General features: G+C 39.4%; 1 protein-coding gene across 1 annotated transcript in view; it reads right to left on the bottom strand.

Moving 5' to 3' along the window:
- Myo6 (myosin VI) overlaps window positions 1-22285 on the bottom strand; it is a 139199-nt gene that overhangs the window by 35104 nt on the left and 81810 nt on the right. Inside the window, exons 11-20 of the mRNA XM_031346238.1 lie at window positions 21423-21603; window positions 17903-18047; window positions 15599-15756; window positions 14345-14436; window positions 12521-12593; window positions 10570-10697; window positions 7188-7283; window positions 6738-6911; window positions 2544-2582; window positions 101-194 (exon numbers count right to left, since the gene is read on the bottom strand). Of these exons, the coding sequence (XP_031202098.1) occupies window positions 101-194; window positions 2544-2582; window positions 6738-6911; window positions 7188-7283; window positions 10570-10697; window positions 12521-12593; window positions 14345-14436; window positions 15599-15756; window positions 17903-18047; window positions 21423-21603 (1180 nt within the window). The remainder of the gene's footprint in view (window positions 1-100; window positions 195-2543; window positions 2583-6737; window positions 6912-7187; window positions 7284-10569; window positions 10698-12520; window positions 12594-14344; window positions 14437-15598; window positions 15757-17902; window positions 18048-21422; window positions 21604-22285) is intronic.

Below are 22285 nucleotides of genomic sequence, written 5' to 3'. Positions count from 1 at the left end.
TCTAAGGGAAACATCAGAACCTTGTTGAACTTGAAGATGAGGAGGGTAGTGGTGAGTTTGTCTAAACCCCTTAGGACAGGCTGTGAAAATGTGGAGGTACCTGAACACTGGAGCTGGGACAGAATCTGGGCCCCTTCAAAGTGGTGACTTGTCATCTTTAAGTTGGGTTTGATACACCGGATGAAGCTGGCTCCCTGGAAGAATAAGAAAGACTTTTTAAGATGGTACATATAGCATCTTTATCTTTCTATATCTAGGAATACCACCAACTTTCACAGCACACTAATGTTAATAAATAACACAAAATAATTACAAAGGAGCTTAAAATTTTTATTGTCACACTTCTATAATTTGACCCTTGAAATTAATGTCTGTATTATGAATAAATAGCAGTACGATGATATTTTAGTACTGAATGTCAGAAATCATATAAATAAAAGTCTTCCACTGCAAACTATTTCATCACATTTAAACACAGCACTCTGAGGTTTAACTCTATCATCTCACAGAGGGTTTGGGTTTTTGTTTCTCAGGGCCAGGCCTTGCATACACTGGCAGCCATTCTACTATGAATTAAAAATAATGCTGTTTAAAACTTAGCCCAAAATGTAAGCAAACAACACACATACATAAATCTGTATTTTCATTTGACTTTAAAAATAAATGGGTCCCAAACTGCATCACTATGCATTTTTTAAAGTTTTGCTTGTTTAGCAATATTTTTAAAAACTTAAAGGCTTCCCAGTAGTGATTACATTTTGCTGAGTAAAGCAGAAAGAATACTGTTTGTATCACAATGAAAGTGCTATGTGCTGAAGATAATGCAGCAGACATCCAAACAGCTGCTTTTCTTCAGAGCTACCTTACAACACTGAGTAGGTATTTCAGTAATGATGCTCACCACAGACATTTGGATGACATGGTTCTATAAATCACAAATCACCTCATCGTTTTAGACCAGCACACTCATGGGGAAATGAAAATAAAACAACCTCCTCATCAGACCTGATGTTTACAGATGCCTGGCTCCTGAGGAAGGGTGCTGGGTGAAAGTGATCAAATACATTGTATACATGTATGAAATTCTCAGAGAAAACAGTATCATTTTTTACAAGATGTTCTTCAGGGCCAAATATTCTAGAGACTTGGAACACTGATGATTTTCTGGATGGCTCCAAAGGATGGCTTCATCAGTAAGCAAAACAGTATCAGCACCAGCTGCTGAAAACAGCTGGCACTTCAAAAGGGAAAGAGTCAATCAAGCTGACCTCTGTGGTTTGTGTAAAAAAAATAAGCCTTTCCTTGGAATCACAATTGTTCTATAACTCACACATTCCTTGTAGTTTTCATTTTGCTTTTAAAATACAGGCTCTCCAAGGCCAGGCTGGCCCCAAACTTTTGATCCTCCTACCTCAAACTCCCAACTGCTGGGTGTGCCACCTTACTCAGGGATTAGGATTTCTCTCTGCATGGGTTTTGCTTTCCAGTCAAAACCCTAGAGTACAGTGAGTCACCCATGGACACCCAGAACACTGGGGCAAAGACACTGGGTGATTGCAACAAGCTCAGGGACACCCAGACCTCCATCGCAAGATCAAGGCCAGCCTGAGCTGTATGAGGAGACCCTGTCTAAAAATATAAGAAAAAAAAAAAATCAAGAGCCAAGTGTATAGCTAAGTGGTAGAGTATTTGCACAGCATGAACAAGATCCTGGGTTCAATGCTAATGCCACCAAAAAACAACTAGAAAAAAAAAATACCAGAGTGAATCAATAAAATACAGTTAAAAGTTGAACTTGTAATAAACTTGGCACTTATAAAGGACAGAAAAATATTAAGTTCACTTTTGTCTGCAGCACACTGTCATGTCTGAAGAATATTACTATAATAATTACATGTTTTGTCATTAATACTAAAATATAGTGTTTGCTTTTACCTGTTTGTGTGGCTGTATATGTGGTTAAGGGGGGCTGGGCTGCACTGGGACTGACATCCTGAACCTTGTGCTTACCAGGTAAACACCTAGCACTGAGAATAATCCTAGTTCTCTAAAAAATGGCTACTTTTTGAAAGAGAATGTGGTTTAAAATATACTTCCCATTCTTCCAGAATTATCACGTTTACTTGGATAGCCACTAATAATAGTTTCAAAAGACCATTTAAAAAATTGTTTTCTTTTCTTTCTCTTTTTTGTCATTTGAAGATGCTGTTATTAACTTAAGGCCTTTCTGACATTAAGACATGTCTGCTCCTGGCAGTACCTGCTTCCACTTCAAAGAAGATGATAAGCATCAAGAATCTCCATCTGGAGTTCACCTCAGTGTGGCAAGCTGCCACTGGGTAGAGAGTTGCCCATACTTCAACTACAGAAAAAAAAATGCTGTTCAGGAAGGACAAACAGACTCAGGGAAGTTTACTGCCAAGCTCTACCAAGACAGGGTAAACAAGTCCTTCATAATTCCTGCTTCATAAAAGGTCTGTCAGGTATACTGAGCCAGAAGGCTAAAGATGGAAAAAACCTATTTTATTATTAAGTATACTCACAGTACTTCGAAGTTTATCCAGAAGCAAATTTAATTGTGTCTAGAAAGAAGGAAAATATGATTATTTCAGAAAGTCAAAGTATATAGTAGAGATGAATTAATATTAACTTTCCAATATTAGACTAAAGTAACATGCAAAAACAACCACATGTAACATATCACAACAGCCCCCTGCACACAAACTCTGGAACAGGCAGCATCATGCAAAATGGCTAATGAAATGTCAAGGACAATAACTTACATTATTAACAGAGACTTGTATACTTAAGGCTGAAAACTATGTTATACTAACAAATGGGATGAATAAGGCAACTATGCAAGCCATGAGTGGCAGCCTGTGAAGATCCTGGGGATGCACAGTGTGAAAGCTGCAGTGCAGTATCCGGGTGTGTGACAAACAAGGCACCATGGTGTCGCATGCTACGAAGCTTGAGATGTTTAAAACAAGCTCCATTTGTAAATCAGGACGGGCCCATGCACCACAGCAAAACAACTGTCCTAATCTAGCTTCAGAAATTCCCTTCCCTATTTTAAAATGTTATATATTTCAAGTGTTTTTAAAACTCGAACAATTTTCTTTAAAACTTTTTCACAATGAATACAGTTACCACGCTTTCCAAGTTTCAGAACACTGATTATAATTTGCCCTGGTTCAGTGCACTTAAATCATGTTTGTTTTGCTATTATACAAAGTAATTTTATGCTGAAATGCTTATTATGCTACTTGGAAAATACAAATTAAGATGCTAATTCTTAAATTAACATATTGTGTTGAGCATAGCTGTAATTAATAGCAATGTGTACACATTGCTGAATGGTTTTCTGTGAAACACTGCTCAAAGAAAGCTTTTCCTGAGTATTGTTATATTTAATCTGATGAAGAGTACAATACAATGAACCTAATTAAGAGTAGATTACTGGGCTTATTATACAGGTATTAAGATCTACGGAGAAAAACAATATGTCTAAGAGCATGGAGCTAGCAATGGCAAAGCCGAGACATCCAAGGTCCTTCTCTTACTACGAAGCTACCTGATATTAGAATAAAATGAATTTGTCATGGGACTGAGGAATACAGTCACAGGCACAAAGCTAGCTGACAGAAGCCAACATCAGTCTGTCCCTCAAACAACTGGAAAGCAAATCAAGAACCTCTTTGGAAAGAAAGCAATGATTACAAATCCACTCTTTTTAATCCATAGATAAGTAGGGATAAGGTCATAACCGTGGGAGCAACAGCTGAGAAAAGCAGAAAAGAATGCTTATTAGCACAAGGCCGCAACCCAGGAGGAGGAAGGACTCTTGGCAAATCAGGCTTTGTTTGCATAACTTGTTTAATTATTTTTAGGTTTGATGTTAATTATGTATACATGAGTGCATGTCGCAAATGCAATTGCCCTCAGCAGCCAGAGGCTTTGGATTCTCTGGAACTAGTCACTTATGGGTGCACGTGAACTACCTGAGGTGAGTGCTTGGACCAGAACTCTGGTCTCTGGCAAGAGCCGTACACACTCAACCTCTAAGCCATCACTCTAGACCCTTTACACTTCATTTTTTAAGAAAAGAATGTTTGTGTTTTTAATAGAATAAGATTTCAATAAAAAAAATTACTTTTTCTAAAACACTACCAGTAAACTATTATGTTTTAATAACCTTATATTTGCCGGGCAGTGGTGGCATATACCTTTAAGCCCAGCACTTGGAAGGCAGAGGCAGGCAGATTTCTGAGTTCAAGGCCAGCTCGGTCTACAGAGTGAGTTCCAAGACAGCCAGGACTACACAGAGAAACCCTGTCTTGAAAAACAAAACAAAACAACAACAACAAAAAAAAAACCCTTAAATTTTCAATTGGTGGGAAATGACTAGAAAGGAATCTGCTTTCTGTTTGTCTTACACAGCTCAAATTAATTTAATGAGCTACTGAAGTATGTTTAAAGTGAAGAGTCTTATTGAGACTCCATATCTCCCTAGCGTGGTAGCACATGCCTTTAATCCCAGCACTCAGGAGGCAATGGCAGGTGGATTTCTGGGAGTTCAAGGCCAGCCTGGTCTATATTGTGAGTTTCAGACCAGTAGGGGTTACATGATGAGACCCAATTTCAAAATAAAAATAAAAAAAGACTTCATTTTAAAGCAAATCATAGAAAAATATATGTGGAATATATCGTTCATATCATTCACTGAGAATTTTCAGCAGTCGGTGCAAAATGTAGATAACAGTTTTATATATATGAACAGTTACAATGCATTTAAAGTCTCCAAATCAAAGGTTGTTTATACTGTGTATCATTTTAAGTACATTCTTACTAGCACTAGCACTATATTCACATGAGCTAATGTGGTTTGCTTTCTGAGGAAGGCCTGATGGCTACCCATGCCTAGGCAAAATGATCCTCCTTCACCGGTCTCCTGAGTCACCGGGGACCACAGGAGCCATGACAGCTCATCTTGCCTATGTGCTGTTTTCAAACCAACTTCTTTTTTCTAGTGTTTAATCTAGAATGGAAATTACTATATAAAAAATATTATTCACTAGGTATATCAAGAACCCATAATTAATACATTAAACAAATTCAGCTATCTAAAAAAATGTTTTATGACTTCTATAGTTACATTTAAAATGCTTTTAAAAGCTTAGCTTTTAGAAATATAAGTATCAAATTTGATATTTAGGATCCATGTCAATTCTTTCTGTTTTCTTTTTTTGTTTGTCTTGTTTGGCTGTTGGCTTTGAGTCAGGGTCTCACATAGTTCTGGCTGATCTTGATCCAAGTACCAGAGCCTGGCCTTGAAATCTAAATCCTCCTCGTAGGTCTACATCCCCTAAGCTGGGATTACAGGTCGGTGTCACCAAGCCCAGTTCAGGGCCCATTTCAACTGGAAAGGGATTTGAGAAGGTTTCTGCTTCTACTAAGCACCACAATTCTTTTTACACTGGTGGTTCTCAATGTGTGGGCTGCGACCACCTTATGGAATAATGTATCAGATATCCTACAAAGTAGATATTTAGATTACGATTTATAACAATATCAAAATTATAGTTATGAAGTAGCAATGGATATAATTTTATGGGTGGGATCACCATAATATGAAGAACCGTATTAGAGAAGAATGAAAAACATTATTCTATATAAATACTCTTCCTAATTACATCATTTTAAATATTTAAAGTGTACATTTCTTTTTTTTCTTTTTTTTTTTTTTTTTTTTTTTTTTTTTTTTTTTGGCTGTCCTGGAACTCACTTTGTAGACAAGGTGAACTCAGAAATCCACCTGCCTCAGCCTCCCAAGTGCTAGGATTAAAGGTGTGTACCACCACTGCCTGGCTTAAAGTATACATTTCAAAAGGCAAAGGGCTATTGCATAGGAAATATAATGATACTTTTTAGAAATTTAGAGAGAATTTAGTTACATTTCTTTAGTCTATACATTGTAATTATTTATTAAGGTTTAAATTTTATACAAGCAATTAATAGCATTCTATCTCTAAAGCACACCTTCTTTAAAAACAGTCCTTGTTAGACTTCAAAGAATTAATTTTGATTCAAAATTGATAAAAAAAATTATTCCTTAAAGTTAGATCAGCAAATTGAAGTTTGCCACACCAGAGAGAGCACTTCTCTTTTATAAAGATTATCAAAAGCATCAATCAAGTTTTACTGTAATATGCATGCCCACGGTGCCATGAGAGAAAACGTGCGGAAATGAATTACAAGCTGGACCATTCCTCTGAGACGGCCTCTTTAACATAGCAGCCATGCTGTGAACCGGAGTCTGAAGACGCTCATTTACCTGAGGCCCCTGGCTGTGCCTGCTCTTCCTCACTCAACTAGTCCTCTCTAGCCATCCCGAGCTCAACTACCGCAGCTAAACAAAACCGCTGAACAAGGAAGGAAACAGAAAACGTGGGAAAGAGGAGACTCGAAGGCAGGCAGTATGTGGAAGCAAGAACTTCAGGAGAATCAGTCAGGTATGTGGTTGGACACGCCCTGAAAACATAAGCATCTTTGTACACTCAGTTATTAGGACTACAGTTAGATCTTACATACAATAGCATCAATAATGCAGGGTCTTATCTTGACACACACCTGTGGCACTTCCGTGATCTACTTTATAATATAAAACAATGGGTTTTATTTATCTTAAATACAGCCCCCCGAAAAATCCCAGTGATTAAGTTATTTAGCACAAATACCTTGAACTTGTTTCCCACACTGATGAAGCTAAGTTTTCCAGCCTTTTGTTTCGTATCTTTGTTGTTATTTGTGGATGACTCAAATAATGCCCGTATAAACTTATCCCTGGACTCACATATCAAGGATTCAAGGGACATATGTAGTGCATCATTATTTTTCTCCACAAACTGGGTCTGAAAAAAAAAAATCAAATAAAATGCCTCTATCTGCATTGTGATAAATATACCGTACTACCTGAACTCGGTCCCATGCAGTTTTCTGAGAAAACACAAATGTTCCATGCCCACACTGTCCAAGGCAGCAGGGCATGGGTATTCGGCACTTCAAGGGTGACTAGTGCCAAGGAACTGAATTTTTAAGGCTACTCAAGTCTAAGCAGCCAGACACTACCACACTGCAGAGGGTGGCCTCAGCACCGACTCCTCTCTCCTGAGCAACGCTTTACTCACTGTCTCATAGCACACAGCCCCTGCGAAGTGCCTGATGATGAAACCTTCATCGTCTCTGAGGTTCCTGTGGACTGCCAGCTTAGATTTCCTGGGAATCTGAGGGGGAAAACGCACATGTAAGTTACTATGTTACCAAGAAGACTGTCAGTGACCCCTTATACACTTACGGATGCAAAGTGCCTAAACTCATAACACAATCATAGTACTTTTTAATATTGAAAACACCTTAAGGTACTTGTGGAATCTTGTAACCCTCCTGGCTGACAGAATCTAATTAAAATTTGGTTATATCTTAGTGGGGAAAATTGACCAAAATATACACACGTGTACACCTACCACACAGGAAACATACACACGCATGCCTGCTTCACACAAAACATACACAAGCATACCTGCCACACTTAAAACACACACATATATGCCTGCTACACACAGGACACATATACATGTGTGAATGCCACACACAAAACATATATACATACATGAATGCCATGCACAAAATATATACATGTGACAGGTGGGCCTTCCAGTGGAGGGAGGGAATATAACCCACCCACAAAGCTTTCAACCACAAATTCATCCTGCCTGCAAGATGCACAGGGATAAAGATGGAGCAGAGACTGAGGGAACAACCAACCAATAGCTGGCCCAACTTGAGACTCATCCCATGGGAGATAGCCAACCCCTGACACTATTAATGATGCTCTGCTATGCTTGTAGACAGGAGGCTAGCATAACTGTCTTCTGAGAGGCTTCATCCAGCAGCTAATGGAAACAGATGCAGAGACCCACAGCCAGACATCAGGTGGAGCTCAGGGAGTCTTGTGAAAGAATGGAGGATAGGACTGGGCCTGGGCAATTGAGGACGCATAGAGACTGAAACACTAACCAAAGAGCATGCAGGAGCTGGACCTAGGCCACCCTACACATTTGTGGCAGATGTACAGCTTGGTATTCATGTGGGTCCCCAAACAAATGGAGTGGAGGCTGTCTCTGACTCTGTTGCCTGCCATTGGATCCCTTTCCCCTAACTGAACTGCCTGGTTGGGCCTTAGTGGGAGAGGAGGTGCTTAGTCTTGCTACAACTTGATGTCCCAGGTGGTAAACAGAGGGGGCTTCCCCTTCTCCTCAGAGAAGAAGAGGGGGTGATGATGGGAGGGATCTGTGAGGGTGGGGCTCTCGCAGAGGACTTGAGCTTGGTTTCCAGGACCCATGTTTGGTAGCCCCAAACCACTGTAACTCCTGATGATCCAACATCTTTTTCTGAACTCCATAGGTACTGCCATGAAGTGCACATACCCACACATGGACACATAAAAATAAAATTTTTTTAAAAATAAAACTTCACTTGAAAGTAAACATAAAACATTTAAAATTTTTGTGTAACTAGCCACCTATTTCTAAAGCTCAATCCTAATGCTTACTAGACTCTCTCAGGAGGGAGTTTTAAACTTCCCTTGTCCCACAGTGTTCATAGAGAATGCTTCCTAAGTGCATCCAGTAAAACACCATGAGATCAACACGAAACACTGCTGGTATCTCAAACCAACCATCCTTATATTTTACACAATAAGCCTCAAGCCACTTCAAGGAAACTACACTATTTCCTTGAACATTAACATTTAATTACAGTACCTCTTATTTTAATTATTTAAACTTTCCAAAATACTTTCACATGTGTGATCACATTTGTCTCTAAAAATAACCCAAGGTGAAGGAGATATTATCATTTAAAATGGAAAGACTAAGCTGTGGGAGCCCACGTCTGAGCTCTTAGAATAGAGGAAAGGCCATCACACAGGAGTCAGAATGGGGACTCTTCTGCCACACCACCTCACCTGCCTCCTAACCCACAATCCTCAGATGCCACTCAGGCATGTCACCTACCTCCCCTAATCTGTCTTTCATCTGTAACTTGAGGATACTAGTAGGATTAAATAAACTCATTCAAGTAAAAGCACTCGGACAATGGCAAGTGTTCCATGAATGACCATCACATTGAGTTCTGAAAACATACAGCAAAACTAATGGCCTATGTAAATTGGGATTATTGCTTTGTTCTTGCTTGTTCTCCCTGAGCAAAGCAGCCAGACCTCACTCCTTCTGCTTGAGCTTGCTGTCTTTAAGTTACAAGTCTCTGGAATTATTCTGGTCACAATTCTATATACTGATTTGGTGAAGGCAACTATGCATTACCGGGCTCATATTAAAGAGTCATAAACAAGCAACACTAGGTACACAGCTTTCAAATGAGCAAAAGCTTTGTTGAGAATACATATTGTCTCATTTCTTTCCACCAAAGTACTGTCCGTTAGGATAATGATCAGGGATTTGTAAGACTGTAAGTCAATGGAGTGAGTGGTTCTTTCTTACTCCACGATCTGGTCACACACGAGATTTAAGCATGGAATCGATCTTCCACTGATGTTTTAAATTTTAAATTATCTTTACCTCTTTTTAACATATTAATGGGGTTCTCTAATAACATCTGGTGTGTGTGCATTGTTATTTTGTTAATAATAAATAGAAATGAGCATATTTGCTACCAGTCATTAAGTAGCTTAACCTATCAAAGCAATGACAGGTACACTATTTTACAATTTCAAAACACACACAGTTAATGGAGGCATTTGCCAACTAGTACCCTAGTCCCACTAAGTGATTCTAAGTAGCTTCTCTAGGTTTTTTGTGTGTGTGTGTTTGTGTGTGTGTGTGTGTGTGTGTGTGTGTGTGTGTCTTCTTTTGAGGGAAGTGGGGAGAGTCCTGCTGCTAGTCTCTCCAACATGAGGTAGCATCTACCTTTGTGACTGAAATTGAAGTCAGCGTTTCTGTGCTGGTCAGGCTCCTGCTGCACTCAGAGGTGAAGCTATGTGCTATCCCAGGAGACGATGGGTGAGTGGAGGGATAAGCACGGTGTTAGAGGAACATGGGAAACTGTTTCCACAGCCACAAACACCAGGTTCTCAGAGAACCACTTCACTTCCACTGCCCCCAGGACTCCAGAGCCAATAGCAGCTGAGCAATCTGGGCTTCTGTAAAGGCATGCTCTCACCTATTTCTTCCTCTTCCCTTTATGCTACTTAATCTTCCTACCAGGTCAGTGTCCACTTCCCTCTCTGGCTGCATGAGGTACTGCACTCAGCTAAAACATCATCAAATATGTATGCACAGATACAGGCACATAAACACACACCCATCAGGAGACAATGTTTGCTGGTTGACAATACATATTGTCTCATTTCTTTCCATCAAAAGACTGTCCGTTTGCTCTAGTCTTTGGATAACTATGATCAGTGGTTATCAACATCTGAAACCTAGTGCAACTGCCAGCCTAAAGATTTCTTCTCACAGTAGAACCCCCATTTTAGAATGGCAAACTTACAGTTAGTCGGAAATGGTCTTTGTGCTTCTGGTGAACCACAGATGTAAAGTGCTGGTCACTCGGCTGGGGAAGACGATTTTCTTCATCCAGAATATCCAGAATTCCCACTAATTTCACTTCAATTAAATCTATTTTAAGATATCAAAACATTCATAGTGATGAAACAATACTTTAAAAAATATTTACACACTGGCTTCAAAAAGTATTTGGATTATAAGAGATAATCATGAACATATACTGTAGAAGGCCATCTAGAAATGGGAGAATTTTTATTTCAAATACGGCCATTTATTTAAAGGTAACATCATAATTTTAATACAGGTTCTGGGAAACAACTTCCAAAGAAAGTGACTTATCACCTCCTACATTCATGGCCCCAGGAACATCACAAAAGGACAAGACAGATTGTAAGAGCCAGAATACCAGGATGCCGGCTGTGAAGCTGCTCTCCTAGAAATGGATGTATATAAAAGACCAGAACAATGGCAATATCAATAGACATATCAATGTGGACGGGGGGGGGGGGGGGGGGGGGGGGGGATTCCGTGTGCTCCCATACCTAGATAAAGAACTATAGGCAACTAGTGAGTTTTGGAAGATGGATAATTAGCCTCTCTCAGGCATAAGCCCCTTATGTTGTCCACTACAAAGTGGTCAGCCTTGAAACCGTATACATACAAGTAGTGAAATGGGCTCAGCAAGTTATATCAATTTGATATACACATACGTACATACATACAAACATACATACATACATACAGATATAGATATAGATTATATGGACTAGAATAGAGTTCCAGAACATAGAATGAGAAGCCAAGGTTCCCACTGCATCAATCAGAATATGACACTTCTTTGAAAATCAGTGATAAAGGACAATGAGCATGCTGAACTAAGCTGTACTGAAAAGTATTCAGGTAGCTACTGAATAAGGCAGAAGTGAGAAAATGGACCAACAGAAGGGAGAAGTTCCTGCCAGATTGACAACCCCACAGCTAATGCCCAGAGGTGAGAAAAAACACAGTGGCTAAAAGGATGCTGAGCAGAACAGGGTAGAACAGGGAAGACTTTGTAAGGCTACACTGACATAGGCTGTACTCTACTCTCTACTGTTAAAGTCTAGACAATATGTGTTATTGTGACTGGACTATCAAATTGGACTTTCAATTCCAAGACTTATCCAACAATTGACTTTAGAGATGGGGGTGGGAAGGAAAAGAAAGAGAGAGAGTGGGAGATGGAGAGATGGAAAGATGGCCTGATAGCTAAAAGGACTGGGGTTTGATTCCCAGCACCCACACAGCACCTTATAACCGTCTTTAATTCCAGTCCCAGATCAGATGCCTTCTTCTGACTTCTGTGGACACCAGTCATGAATGAGGTTCACAGACACACATGCAGGTAAATCATCCATACAAATTAATTGATTGGTTAATTAATTAGTTAAGTAGACAGTGAGCTTGGGTGCAATGGACGAGGTTTCTTTACTGATAAAGAAAAGCAAAGGCCCCGTTCTGTTTCACAGTATTATCTAACTTTAACATGAAACTTCTAAAGCCAACTTGCAGTCAGAGAGAGAGATTGCCATCCACAGAAGAGAACAGAACAAGAAGCCCTGGCAAACCTCACCAAACTGTGCACTTTGTCATAGCAGATGACATAGCTATCTGCTTATTCCCTGAATAATGGAGCTTCCCCTTTACCCAGTTCACCTAATAGCCTTCAGAGTAGTAAAATATGTATCACAATGATCAGAGCTTTTAGAAAACCTTTCAACCCAGCTGACAAAGATGCCTTGCCAGGACAAATAACTGGCAATGTGTACTACAAACGACCCCATCTCCAATATCACAGCCCCGAGTCCGATAACTGTCTAAACCACTGAACACAGAGGTGTTACCAGCAAATAAATGTAGCCATTCTCCCAAAGGCAGAATAACAGTACCCATACCTATGCAGTCCTGATTGTCCACGTAATGGACTTCATTCACACCCAGGCCCTCTTTCTGGTACAGTTCTTGTTCCTGTAAATCAAATATGATCGTCATCAACATGGAAATACCATGCAACATAAAATGCCACCAGACTTTGGTGTCATTTCAGTTACTGGTTAAAATATAAAGGTTTTTACCAACAGATAAATGGATATAGTCCTAAATGGTTTCCTGAAGATAAAACTAAGTTTGAACCCTTGCAGCCAACTATGGGTACACAGAATTCATAGCAATATAATGCACATACTTAGAAAGAATGATACATCAATACTATCTCCATGAAAACATATTCTCCGTATGTAAATCAGTATCTTAAAATAATTTTGAAACAATTTTTTATCATATGGGTAGCCTATACATTGAACTTAAGTTAATGTGTCCTACCATTTCCCCCCACCATGGTTAAATATTTCTTCTCATGACCTATGCCAGGGAAGTTCCTGCACATTCTATAAGGCACTGTCAACTTGAAGACAATCTGAATTGGAAATTCATAGAGAGCCTTACAGGAGTATGATAAAAGCCCTCCTGATGTGGTTCCTATTTCCATGTGGAGTGTGAGCTGAGTTGGTATGGAAAGGACGGATTATAGCATGCTACAAGCGAAGCACGCGTGTGAAGCAGCAAAGGAAGGAGCGCAGCTGGACAGACAGACACACTGTCTTACAGGAACGTACCTGCTTTACCGAGTTGTTTATGCTACAAATTACCTGTGGCTTGTTTACAAATTAACAAATGCAGTAATATGCCAGAAACCTTACAAAGACAAAACTAAAAACAAAATATGGGGGGTGGGGAGTAGATGAGATGGAAATAAAGAAAAAAACCACTACGTATTTCAGCTCAAAGATTCAGGAATGGCAACCCTGGTGATAGAAAGGAAATACAGGGTGTGGACCTACAGCCAGAAAAAGGAGATTCAAGCCTAGGGAAGTTGTAGAATGCCCTCAGTCCTGCCTACTTCATCTGAACAATAATAGGCTGCATTGGATAAACTTTCCAGTTCTTCTACTCTAACATCTTCAATCAGCAAAACTTATCACAGATGGTCCAGAGGAAGGAAACAAAGGTACTCGTAGGAAATACTGGAAGTTTTAGGGGAAAAAATAATGAGCCTTGGAACAAATCAATTTATCCAAAGCTATCTTTTCTTTGACCAAATTCTAAAGAATCATAAAATAACTTTTCCTAGTCTATCTTGGTATGCCGAGTGTCAGCCATGCCCACAGTTATATACTGAGAGCAGAGGAAGTAAGTACCATCCTGAAGAGGAAACGGTGGCCAAAGACAGGCCACTCAGATGCAGCTTGTAGCACACAAGATGCCACCGTAGGTACGGTGCTAGCCAGAGGTACTCCGGGCCAGTGGCTGCTCACAATCTTCTGACCGGTGCCTTTGCTGATGGACATAGGGAGGTGACAAAATGTGCCAGAGCAAGCAGAGGCAGACATTGAGAAGGACGAGAGAGGTTAAGGCCAAGGATGAGAGTGGGAAGCTGTTGAACAGTGGCAGACACAGAAACAGAAACAACCAAATCAAGAGGAAAAGCGTAAGCTGAGCACACTAATGAAAGCCACCGGTAAGAAATGGCAGGCTCCCTGCCGCAAAGCTGCCTGTTAACTCTCACAAGGGCCCCAAACTTCGGCTGAACTGCAAGCACTTGCTGGACCACCTGGCCACCTCACTTCAGACTCCATCAGGCAGGGTAATTGCAACGAGATTTTCTTCCTTGAAATGTAAACAGCTTAATGCAAACCTTAAATTTAAATATTGTTACTCACCTCCTTCAGGATCCTTTCATTAAAAAACTGTTGGAGTTTCTCATTGCAATAGTTAATACAAAACTGCTCAAAGCTGTTGTGTTCAAAGTACTCTGAAAACACAAAGCCAGAGTAGAGCTGTCACCGACAATGTGCATTAATTTACCCCAGGGGTTGCTGTGTCAATGGTTTAATTTCAAACTGGGCTTACAAAACACATAAAATTGTTCATTCTATGTCCCCAAAATGTTCTTAACTCAAGACTTATACTGTCAGGCACTAAAATTGAGTATTAGAAATACCTTGTCCAATCACACAAATGTTCTATGGTGTGAAAATCAAAAAATTAGAAGTAAGCTCTTTTTAACACAAGTTTCTAAAACGCAGGTACTGAAGCAACCTAGAGGTCAAAAATGATTTATATACTGTGAGAGATTTTCTTCCTGCTTAATCTGTTACCAAAAATTCTATAATAGTGATTCATTCTAAAGTTACGGGTTGAATTATGTCTAAAATCCGTGAGGTTCTACAATTTCACACTCTGAACATGTGTACCATGCTAACAAGTATCTAAAGACGATGAAATCTCATGGAAGATGGGAGTTTCTGTGTTCTAAAACTATATTCCAACTTTATTATTCTTGGCAGCCGCGCTCAGAGGGTTATCTTTCGCTCAGCTGTACAGAGTATGGAGAGCTCTCAACTGCCATAGTTTAGATGAACATGTTTTAGTTTTAGCATGAGTTAGCTTTCTCTGAAAGCTGCATAACCCAATGCAGACAGGAACATACACAGACGTTATGTCAAGCGAGTTACGGGAGAAAAGGCTTCTGATCCTTCACTTGACTGTCAACTTGATCCCACTGAGAAGTAAATACCAAGAAAAGTGTTAAGGCACACCTCTGGGTCTTTCCAGAGAGGGCTACCACACAGAGAGTCCGACCCTGAATGGGAGAAGTACCACCTCAGGGCCTGGGGGTCCAGGACAACAAGAGGGGATCAAAAAGCTACCATATAGAGGCACATCCTCTCCTGCCCGCCCCATCCCCCACCCTCTCTCCTCCTTCCCTTCAGGATCTGAGCAGCTGTTTCACCATGATAAGGCTGAAAACTCTGAGACCTCAAGGCAGGGTAAACTCTGCCCTCTTTTGCTTCTCTCTACTATTTGACCATAGCACCGAGAAAGGCGACCACAACAGCTTTAGAGAAAACACTGTTATATTTGTCTTTAAAAAAAAAAATCAAATACAAATTAACAAAAGAAACAGTGCTTACCGAAACCAGCGATATCCAGGACTCCAATAAAATAAGAAGATGTTTCGAAAGGAAAGCACTGATTCACCCTGTTTACCACATGATCAAAGAGATGGCTATAGACAGTCTTTGCCAGAGCGTCCCGAGCATTGTTTGCCTGCTCCACTTTCAGGGGGACCCTAGGAAAGCAATAGTTCAAGGAAAAGTCCTTAAAGGGACAGACTGTGAAAATAATGCTAGATATAAAAAGTCAAAGTATATCTGAACATACTACCTATACAGAAGAAATAGTTAACCAAGCTTCAGTGAGTAGGCAGAGAAAATTAAGGAGAAAATTACCAGAGACATACTAAAACAATTAACTAAAATTAGATTAAAATATACTATTGGACAAAAAAGGCCCCCTTTTGCTTTTCCAACTCTTGTATGTAGTCACTATACGGGATGACGGTATTCGATATTGTAGACACAAATGCAAGCTGTTTTCCTCCATAAAGCTATAGTCTAATGAAAAAGAGCATACAATAGAGGGGGCTTTCCAAATGCCATGCTAGATCTTAAGTACTGAGTATAATGGGAAAACAAACACACACACAAAAAAAATGTCCAATTGCTGAGTGACTTTTAAATTATCCAAGCATGGGCTGGGCAATGGTGGAGTATGCCTTTAACCCCAACACTTGGGAAGTAGAAGTGGGTAGATTTCTGTGAGTTTGGGGCCAGCTTGGTCTACAGAGTGAGTTCTAGAACATTCAGAGCTACACAGAAACCCTGCTGAGAAATCAAGAGAAAAGTATGCAGGCATGCTTGGTATGGTACAACAGACCTACAATTCCAGCACTCAGAAGGCTGAGGCAGGGGGATTGTGAGCTCAAGGCTAGCTTCAGCTACACAGCCAAACCCTGCCTCAAAAATAAACAGTAAATAAACTAATGAATAAAATAAAGACTAATTCAAATAAACTTCAATTCTCTGTAAGTTTGTGTGCATAAATAATACAGAAAACAAGAAAACTGTTCTAAAACAGTACAGAAACAGAGTACTCTTTGTTCAGTGTGAGTGGTACTGAAGAAAAATAATTAATTGGCTAACTCATTAACTTAAAATACTGTATCACTAGGAAAAACCGGGTTGCCATTTTCTTGTTTTTGAGACAAGGTCTTTCTGTGTATCTTGGGCAGGCCTCGTCATCTTTCTGCCTCAACCTGCCAAATGCCAGGATTACAGGTTTGTGCCACCACACCTGGCTTTGTTGTAATTGCCAACTATTTTTCTGAGTAAGTCCCTTGAGTTCATTGTTACCATATTTGGAAAAGGATGGGACTTTAGAAAGGGACAGGGAATTGACTTTTTCCTCAAAAGTCAAGACTGCATTGCAGTACTTGTGAATGGCAAACCTAAGTACTAATTTTATGCTACTGTATTTAAAATCAAAATTTGTAAAATATATGCTATTAAGCCGAAACTATGTAATATGGCACAATCTGAAGCTCTTTGTTACTGATTTTAAAAGTCGTAGTCAAAGGAGGTTGGGAGACGGCTCACTTGGTGAAGTGCCTGCCACAAAAACATGAGGACATAAATTGGGACTGCGCCCATGTAAAAGCTAGTGTGGTGACTGCATCTGTTATCCAACTATGAGGAGGGAATCTCTAGGACTCCCTGGGCAGCCAGGCCAGCAAAATGGATGAGATCTGGGCTCCGTGAGAAGATGAGGGGGAGAATGGTTGGGGAGGACATTCACGCCAGCCTCTAGCCTCCACACCCACACCCACACCCACATAGGCACACACACCCAAGCACCCAAGTGCATACACATACTTCACACAGCCACACTGACATGTGCAAACATCATGATCACACATATGCCCACACAAAAGAAATAAAAAGATGTGGCTATGGCTTTATTTTCTATCACTTGCAATTTTCTCTAAATGAAAAAAAAAAAAAAGTAAGTGTAACAAGACGTTCCCTTTCTCTGGATATTCTATAAAGTGAGTTGCACGTAGTAGGAGCTTTAGTGTACACCATTTATATGTGAAAGCACTTTTGAAGGAAAAGACTCTGTTGCCTAAAACACCCAGATACTTGAGCCACTTACATTTTTATAGCTGTACAAAAGCAAATCCTGCCTGTTTAATAAATTCCAAACTGTGTCATGGAGAATCTGCCCAAGAAACAACTCCAAGCTGTGCAAATTCCCACTTTTCTTTATGTGATCAACTACAGCTGTTGGAAGCACAGAATTCTGAACTATCCAGCAGAGCTTGAACATTCAAATGGCAAGAACAAATGATGCAGTGTGACGAGGTAGAGCTCACTTACTTTATCACGGTTCCTTTGGTGCCCCCTGCTGTGGTGAGCATGACTCTGGTGGTTAAACTGACTCGAAGATCATCTTGGTCCAAACCCAGCAGCTCCGCACAGTATTCCAGGGACGGGGCAGATTTGTTCTTCAGATTGCAGCCGCCTGAGAGGAGTGTTCCCGTGAGACGTTAATAAGCACTAGGTAAATGAGATCATCTAGGTTTGTTTCTTAGCATTTTCTTTACTTGTGTAACATTATGGGATAGATGAGGCTTGTTTTTAACTTTCAAACCCAGCTCACTTTTTTCCATCCTTGTTGGACACCCCTACTAGCAAGTTCAACAGGAAACCCTAACCTGGGGCAGATCCACAGTGAAAGAGACCCTTCCCGCCAGCAGATTCACATCCCACAGTTTCCATTACCTGCTGCCAACTTGAGGCAAAACAGTTGTGGAAAATTCCAGAAATAAACAATTCTTAAGTTTTCACTGGTGCATTCTTCTGAACTCTGTGACAGAATCTCCTGCCACCCCTGCCAGGGCTTTAATCCCTTTGTCTGACAAATCTACATTAAAATTATACACAAGAGGAAATACAAGGAACCCATTCGTTTACTTAAATGTTCCTTCTTTTCTTCTTAAATGTTTCTTTTCTTCTTTTTTTACTATGTTACAGCATTTCTTACAAGAATGATGTAGATCAACACACAAAAAAAACTTTTTTAATCTTGAAAAGGCAAAAACTGTAAGGTAATATAGAGTGTTAATGTCACTCAGTCCCTAAAGATGTTCTCCAAGCATTTTTATTACTGTTATGTGGTATATTCTGATATTGTTACTCTTATGGCATACAAGGTGGTTACATGGGATTTTTAAAACATAGGTAGTCCTAACAGGTACTTTCTGCATTTCCACTAAATAAAATGGTTTTATGACATTGGGGAGCCTTACAAACATGTCTTAGAAAATGAGCTTTGTGTCAAAATCATTACAAAAGTACTAGGTTTCTACACGAGTCACTGTGACAACCCAAGAAGGAAAAAAAGAACAACTCATTTTTAGTTAGCAGGAAATGTTTTGGATTCATGGAAGGTCACAGAAAAGGATGAAGATTAATACAAATAGTTTAGCTATAATAATAATAATAATAATAATAATAATAATAATAATAATAATACGATCTAATGTTTATCTCACCCTGATCTCCCTGCACTCCTATTTCTCCCACAACAGAGAGGAATTGTTGTTGTTGTTTTAAGTAAAAGAGAAAGAAAGCACATGCCATGTTCCTATTGATCACTCGGCACCCTTTAGCTGGTCACATGATATTTTGGATGTTCTATACAGCTGCATGTCCTTCCTCAGGGCAGTAATGAGAGACAGGAAAATCACTTACCATTTCTAACCATTTGCCATTTCTAACATTCCTATGTATGTCAATTATTCTACACTTAAAGTTAAGTGTAGAATAGTTTTTGTATTATTTAGCCTCTCCCACAAGCTCCCTTCCTGTAACAATGCTAAAGTACAAATGAAATGCATGTTTTAATATATTTACAGAGGAAATTTTCCAATTCTTTTTTTTAAAAAAATCTGATTATTAATGCATATTCTAGGTTCTTAGAATCTTGTTTTAATGCATTTTCACTTCAAAGAAAATGAAGAGTAGTCTGTGTTTCATTTGATTTATTTACTTACTATCTGCCAAACACCAGTGTTCAGAATATTTTGTAAATATTTAACTCCTTAACTTCTCTTCACAGCACCAGTTGGGGGCTATTATGTCTCTGTGGTGAGAAAGCTAAGACACAGAAGGGACAAGGTAATACAAAGACATAGCACATAATGAAGCTATTTGATTCATGGCCACGTGTTCATCCAGTACTCTATATTATGTCTAACATTATTGATGGGATCCTAAGACAATAGACCTGAAAGTCAATGAACACTATCTTAGTCTGCTCACTCATGGATGACAAGGCTCAGTGGCCTGAAGGTAATGAGAGACAGTTATGACAATCTTCTGAGCCAGTCAGACATGAGTAGAACCAGGGTCTCCTGTCTATCACTTTATTGGTACCTATGCTCAGCTTCACTGTGCAGATTTCATGTCTGCAGGATGGAGGCACCTCCAATCTTATTGCTTCCTATGTTTCAACTATATGATTATGAAGGATCTTATTGCATAGGAGACATTTTTCTCCCAGTGCTCTGGGATCAAACTTATGGCCTCAAAATGCTAAGCAAAACTGGGTATCATGAGACATACCTGTAATCCCAGCACTTGGGAGATTAGAAGATCACTTTGAGACTAGTCTAGGCTACATGAGACCTGTCTCCAAAAGGGGGAGATGGCTGAGTGATTAAGAGCACGTTCTGTTCTTTCAGAGAGCACAGATTCAGTTTCCAGCACCCACAGGTGGCGGCTTACAACTGCCTGTAATTCCTGTGGAACAGGAATTACACCCTATGGTTTCTACGGCACCAGGAACACATGGAGTGTGCATTCACTCATACAAATAAAAATAAAAAAATAAAAACCTTCAAATTTTAAAAAGGAAAGATGGAAGCAGAGAGATGGAGAGAGGAGGAGAAGTTCTCCACACTGAGACAATCTTGAGTCCAACACATTGTTTCTTGAGTGGCCTTCCTCCCTTTCTCTGGGAGTCCCTTTCCTAGACAGATACCACAACTAGGAATTGTACTTGTTAAAGGCACTCATGTATTATTTCACTTTGCAAATGAACATAACTTTGGGGTCTGAATCAAACCTATAGTGTTGGCAGCTATATTAAGTGGTGCTTTAGACTCTTAACTCATGATTAGTGTAACTTTCTAGGAAAATGTATTAACATAGATTGGAAAATGTTATATTCTAAGGGGGCAAGTAATAAGTATTTTTGGTTTGATAGGACATAGTCTCTACTGACCGTAGCTTTGCCACTGTAGCATGCACATTGGCATAAACAATACACAGACAATGGGTGTGGCTATATTCCACTAATACTGTATTTATAAAAATAGGTGATGAACTAGTCTTGTCAATTCTGTACTCAGATATCAAATCTACAACTATGAAAAAGTCTTATTGCTTACAAAGAAATGGAACCATTAAGAGCAAAAGGCACCATCTTGATAGCACTTAAATACTTTCAACATCCATAAGGAAGAAACATTTTTATCTCTCACTAAAGAAAGATGTGCCGCTTATATTAAACCACCCCAATTAACTGTTTCAAGTTTAGATCTATGAAACAGAAAAACTTAAATGTGTATATTAATGGATAAGAGAATTATTCTATTAACTATTAAAAGCATAATATTAGCTTGAAATTTTTTTAACGTATGAACCTCATAGTAGCTACTAATTTGTTCACAATGGTGCAGCATTGATTGTCAAAGTCACCATATATCAGAAAATGTCCCAGAAATTTGTTGTAATTTGGACAAACCTACACACAAATCACCGAATATTCAAATAGCCGGGAGAGGACAAACATTACAATTCTACCCTTTAATGAAAATATTAAAGAAATAACCTGAAGTGCTTCCGGCTTCCTCAAAATCAATATTTCCAAGGTGCAGGACACCAGCTACGACGCGAAACAGATCAAGTTTTTCTTCATCATCCAAACCAATTTTTTTCATGGCTGTGCACATCCTGATAAAATCTCCATGGTCATCTAATAGAGGATCCTTCAAGGAACCTGCCTTAACATACTATAAAATAAGAAGTGTCAACTGCCTGGTCCTTACGTGGTTCAAGTAAACTAGACAGTACAACTGCAGACCTATTAATGCAATGTATGACATGCAAAAATAAAATTGTCAACAGAAAAACTTCAGCATTTGAACACGTTTAAAAACAGAATGGTACAGAAAGTGTATGCAAGAGTGCTCTGTGTTATTTCTTAAAACTTCATGTTAGTCTATAGTCCTTTCAATAAAAAACTTCAACTAAAACAATGGAGTAAGACACTCTGTAGTTAAAGCATGACGCTCCCTCTAAAGTACTGTAAGTCTAAGGTGATAGGAAAGAATAAATTAGTGAAAAGGGAAGGAATAGCTGAGCAGCAGCCTCCGATCAAAGAGCAACCAGGTAGTAATGGGTGTTTGCCTGACTCTGTCATTACAGAAAGAAAATGTTCCACAGTAACCCAGGTAGGTTACAAATAGATGCAACTTTTCACAGTTAAAAATTAATATGCAAAAAACAGGACATGTGAAAAGAATTGTAATAAGGAATTTAATGTTCCAATAGGCATGGAACTAGTTTAGCCACTGACAACAACTACATCCGTGTAAACAGAAGCAAACCCAGATAATGTTACAACGGCTTCATGGCCTGACAAATAGTCCTGTTACTTCTCTATGTTGTATGTATGAGGTGAGGTGAATGACT

The sequence above is a fragment of the Mastomys coucha genome, unplaced genomic scaffold, assembly GCF_008632895.1.
Source record: "Mastomys coucha isolate ucsf_1 unplaced genomic scaffold, UCSF_Mcou_1 pScaffold23, whole genome shotgun sequence".
Classification (NCBI taxonomy): domain Eukaryota; kingdom Metazoa; phylum Chordata; class Mammalia; order Rodentia; family Muridae; genus Mastomys; species Mastomys coucha.
Note: the sequence above shows the minus strand (reverse complement) of the source record. Positions and strands in the feature narration are given on the sequence as shown.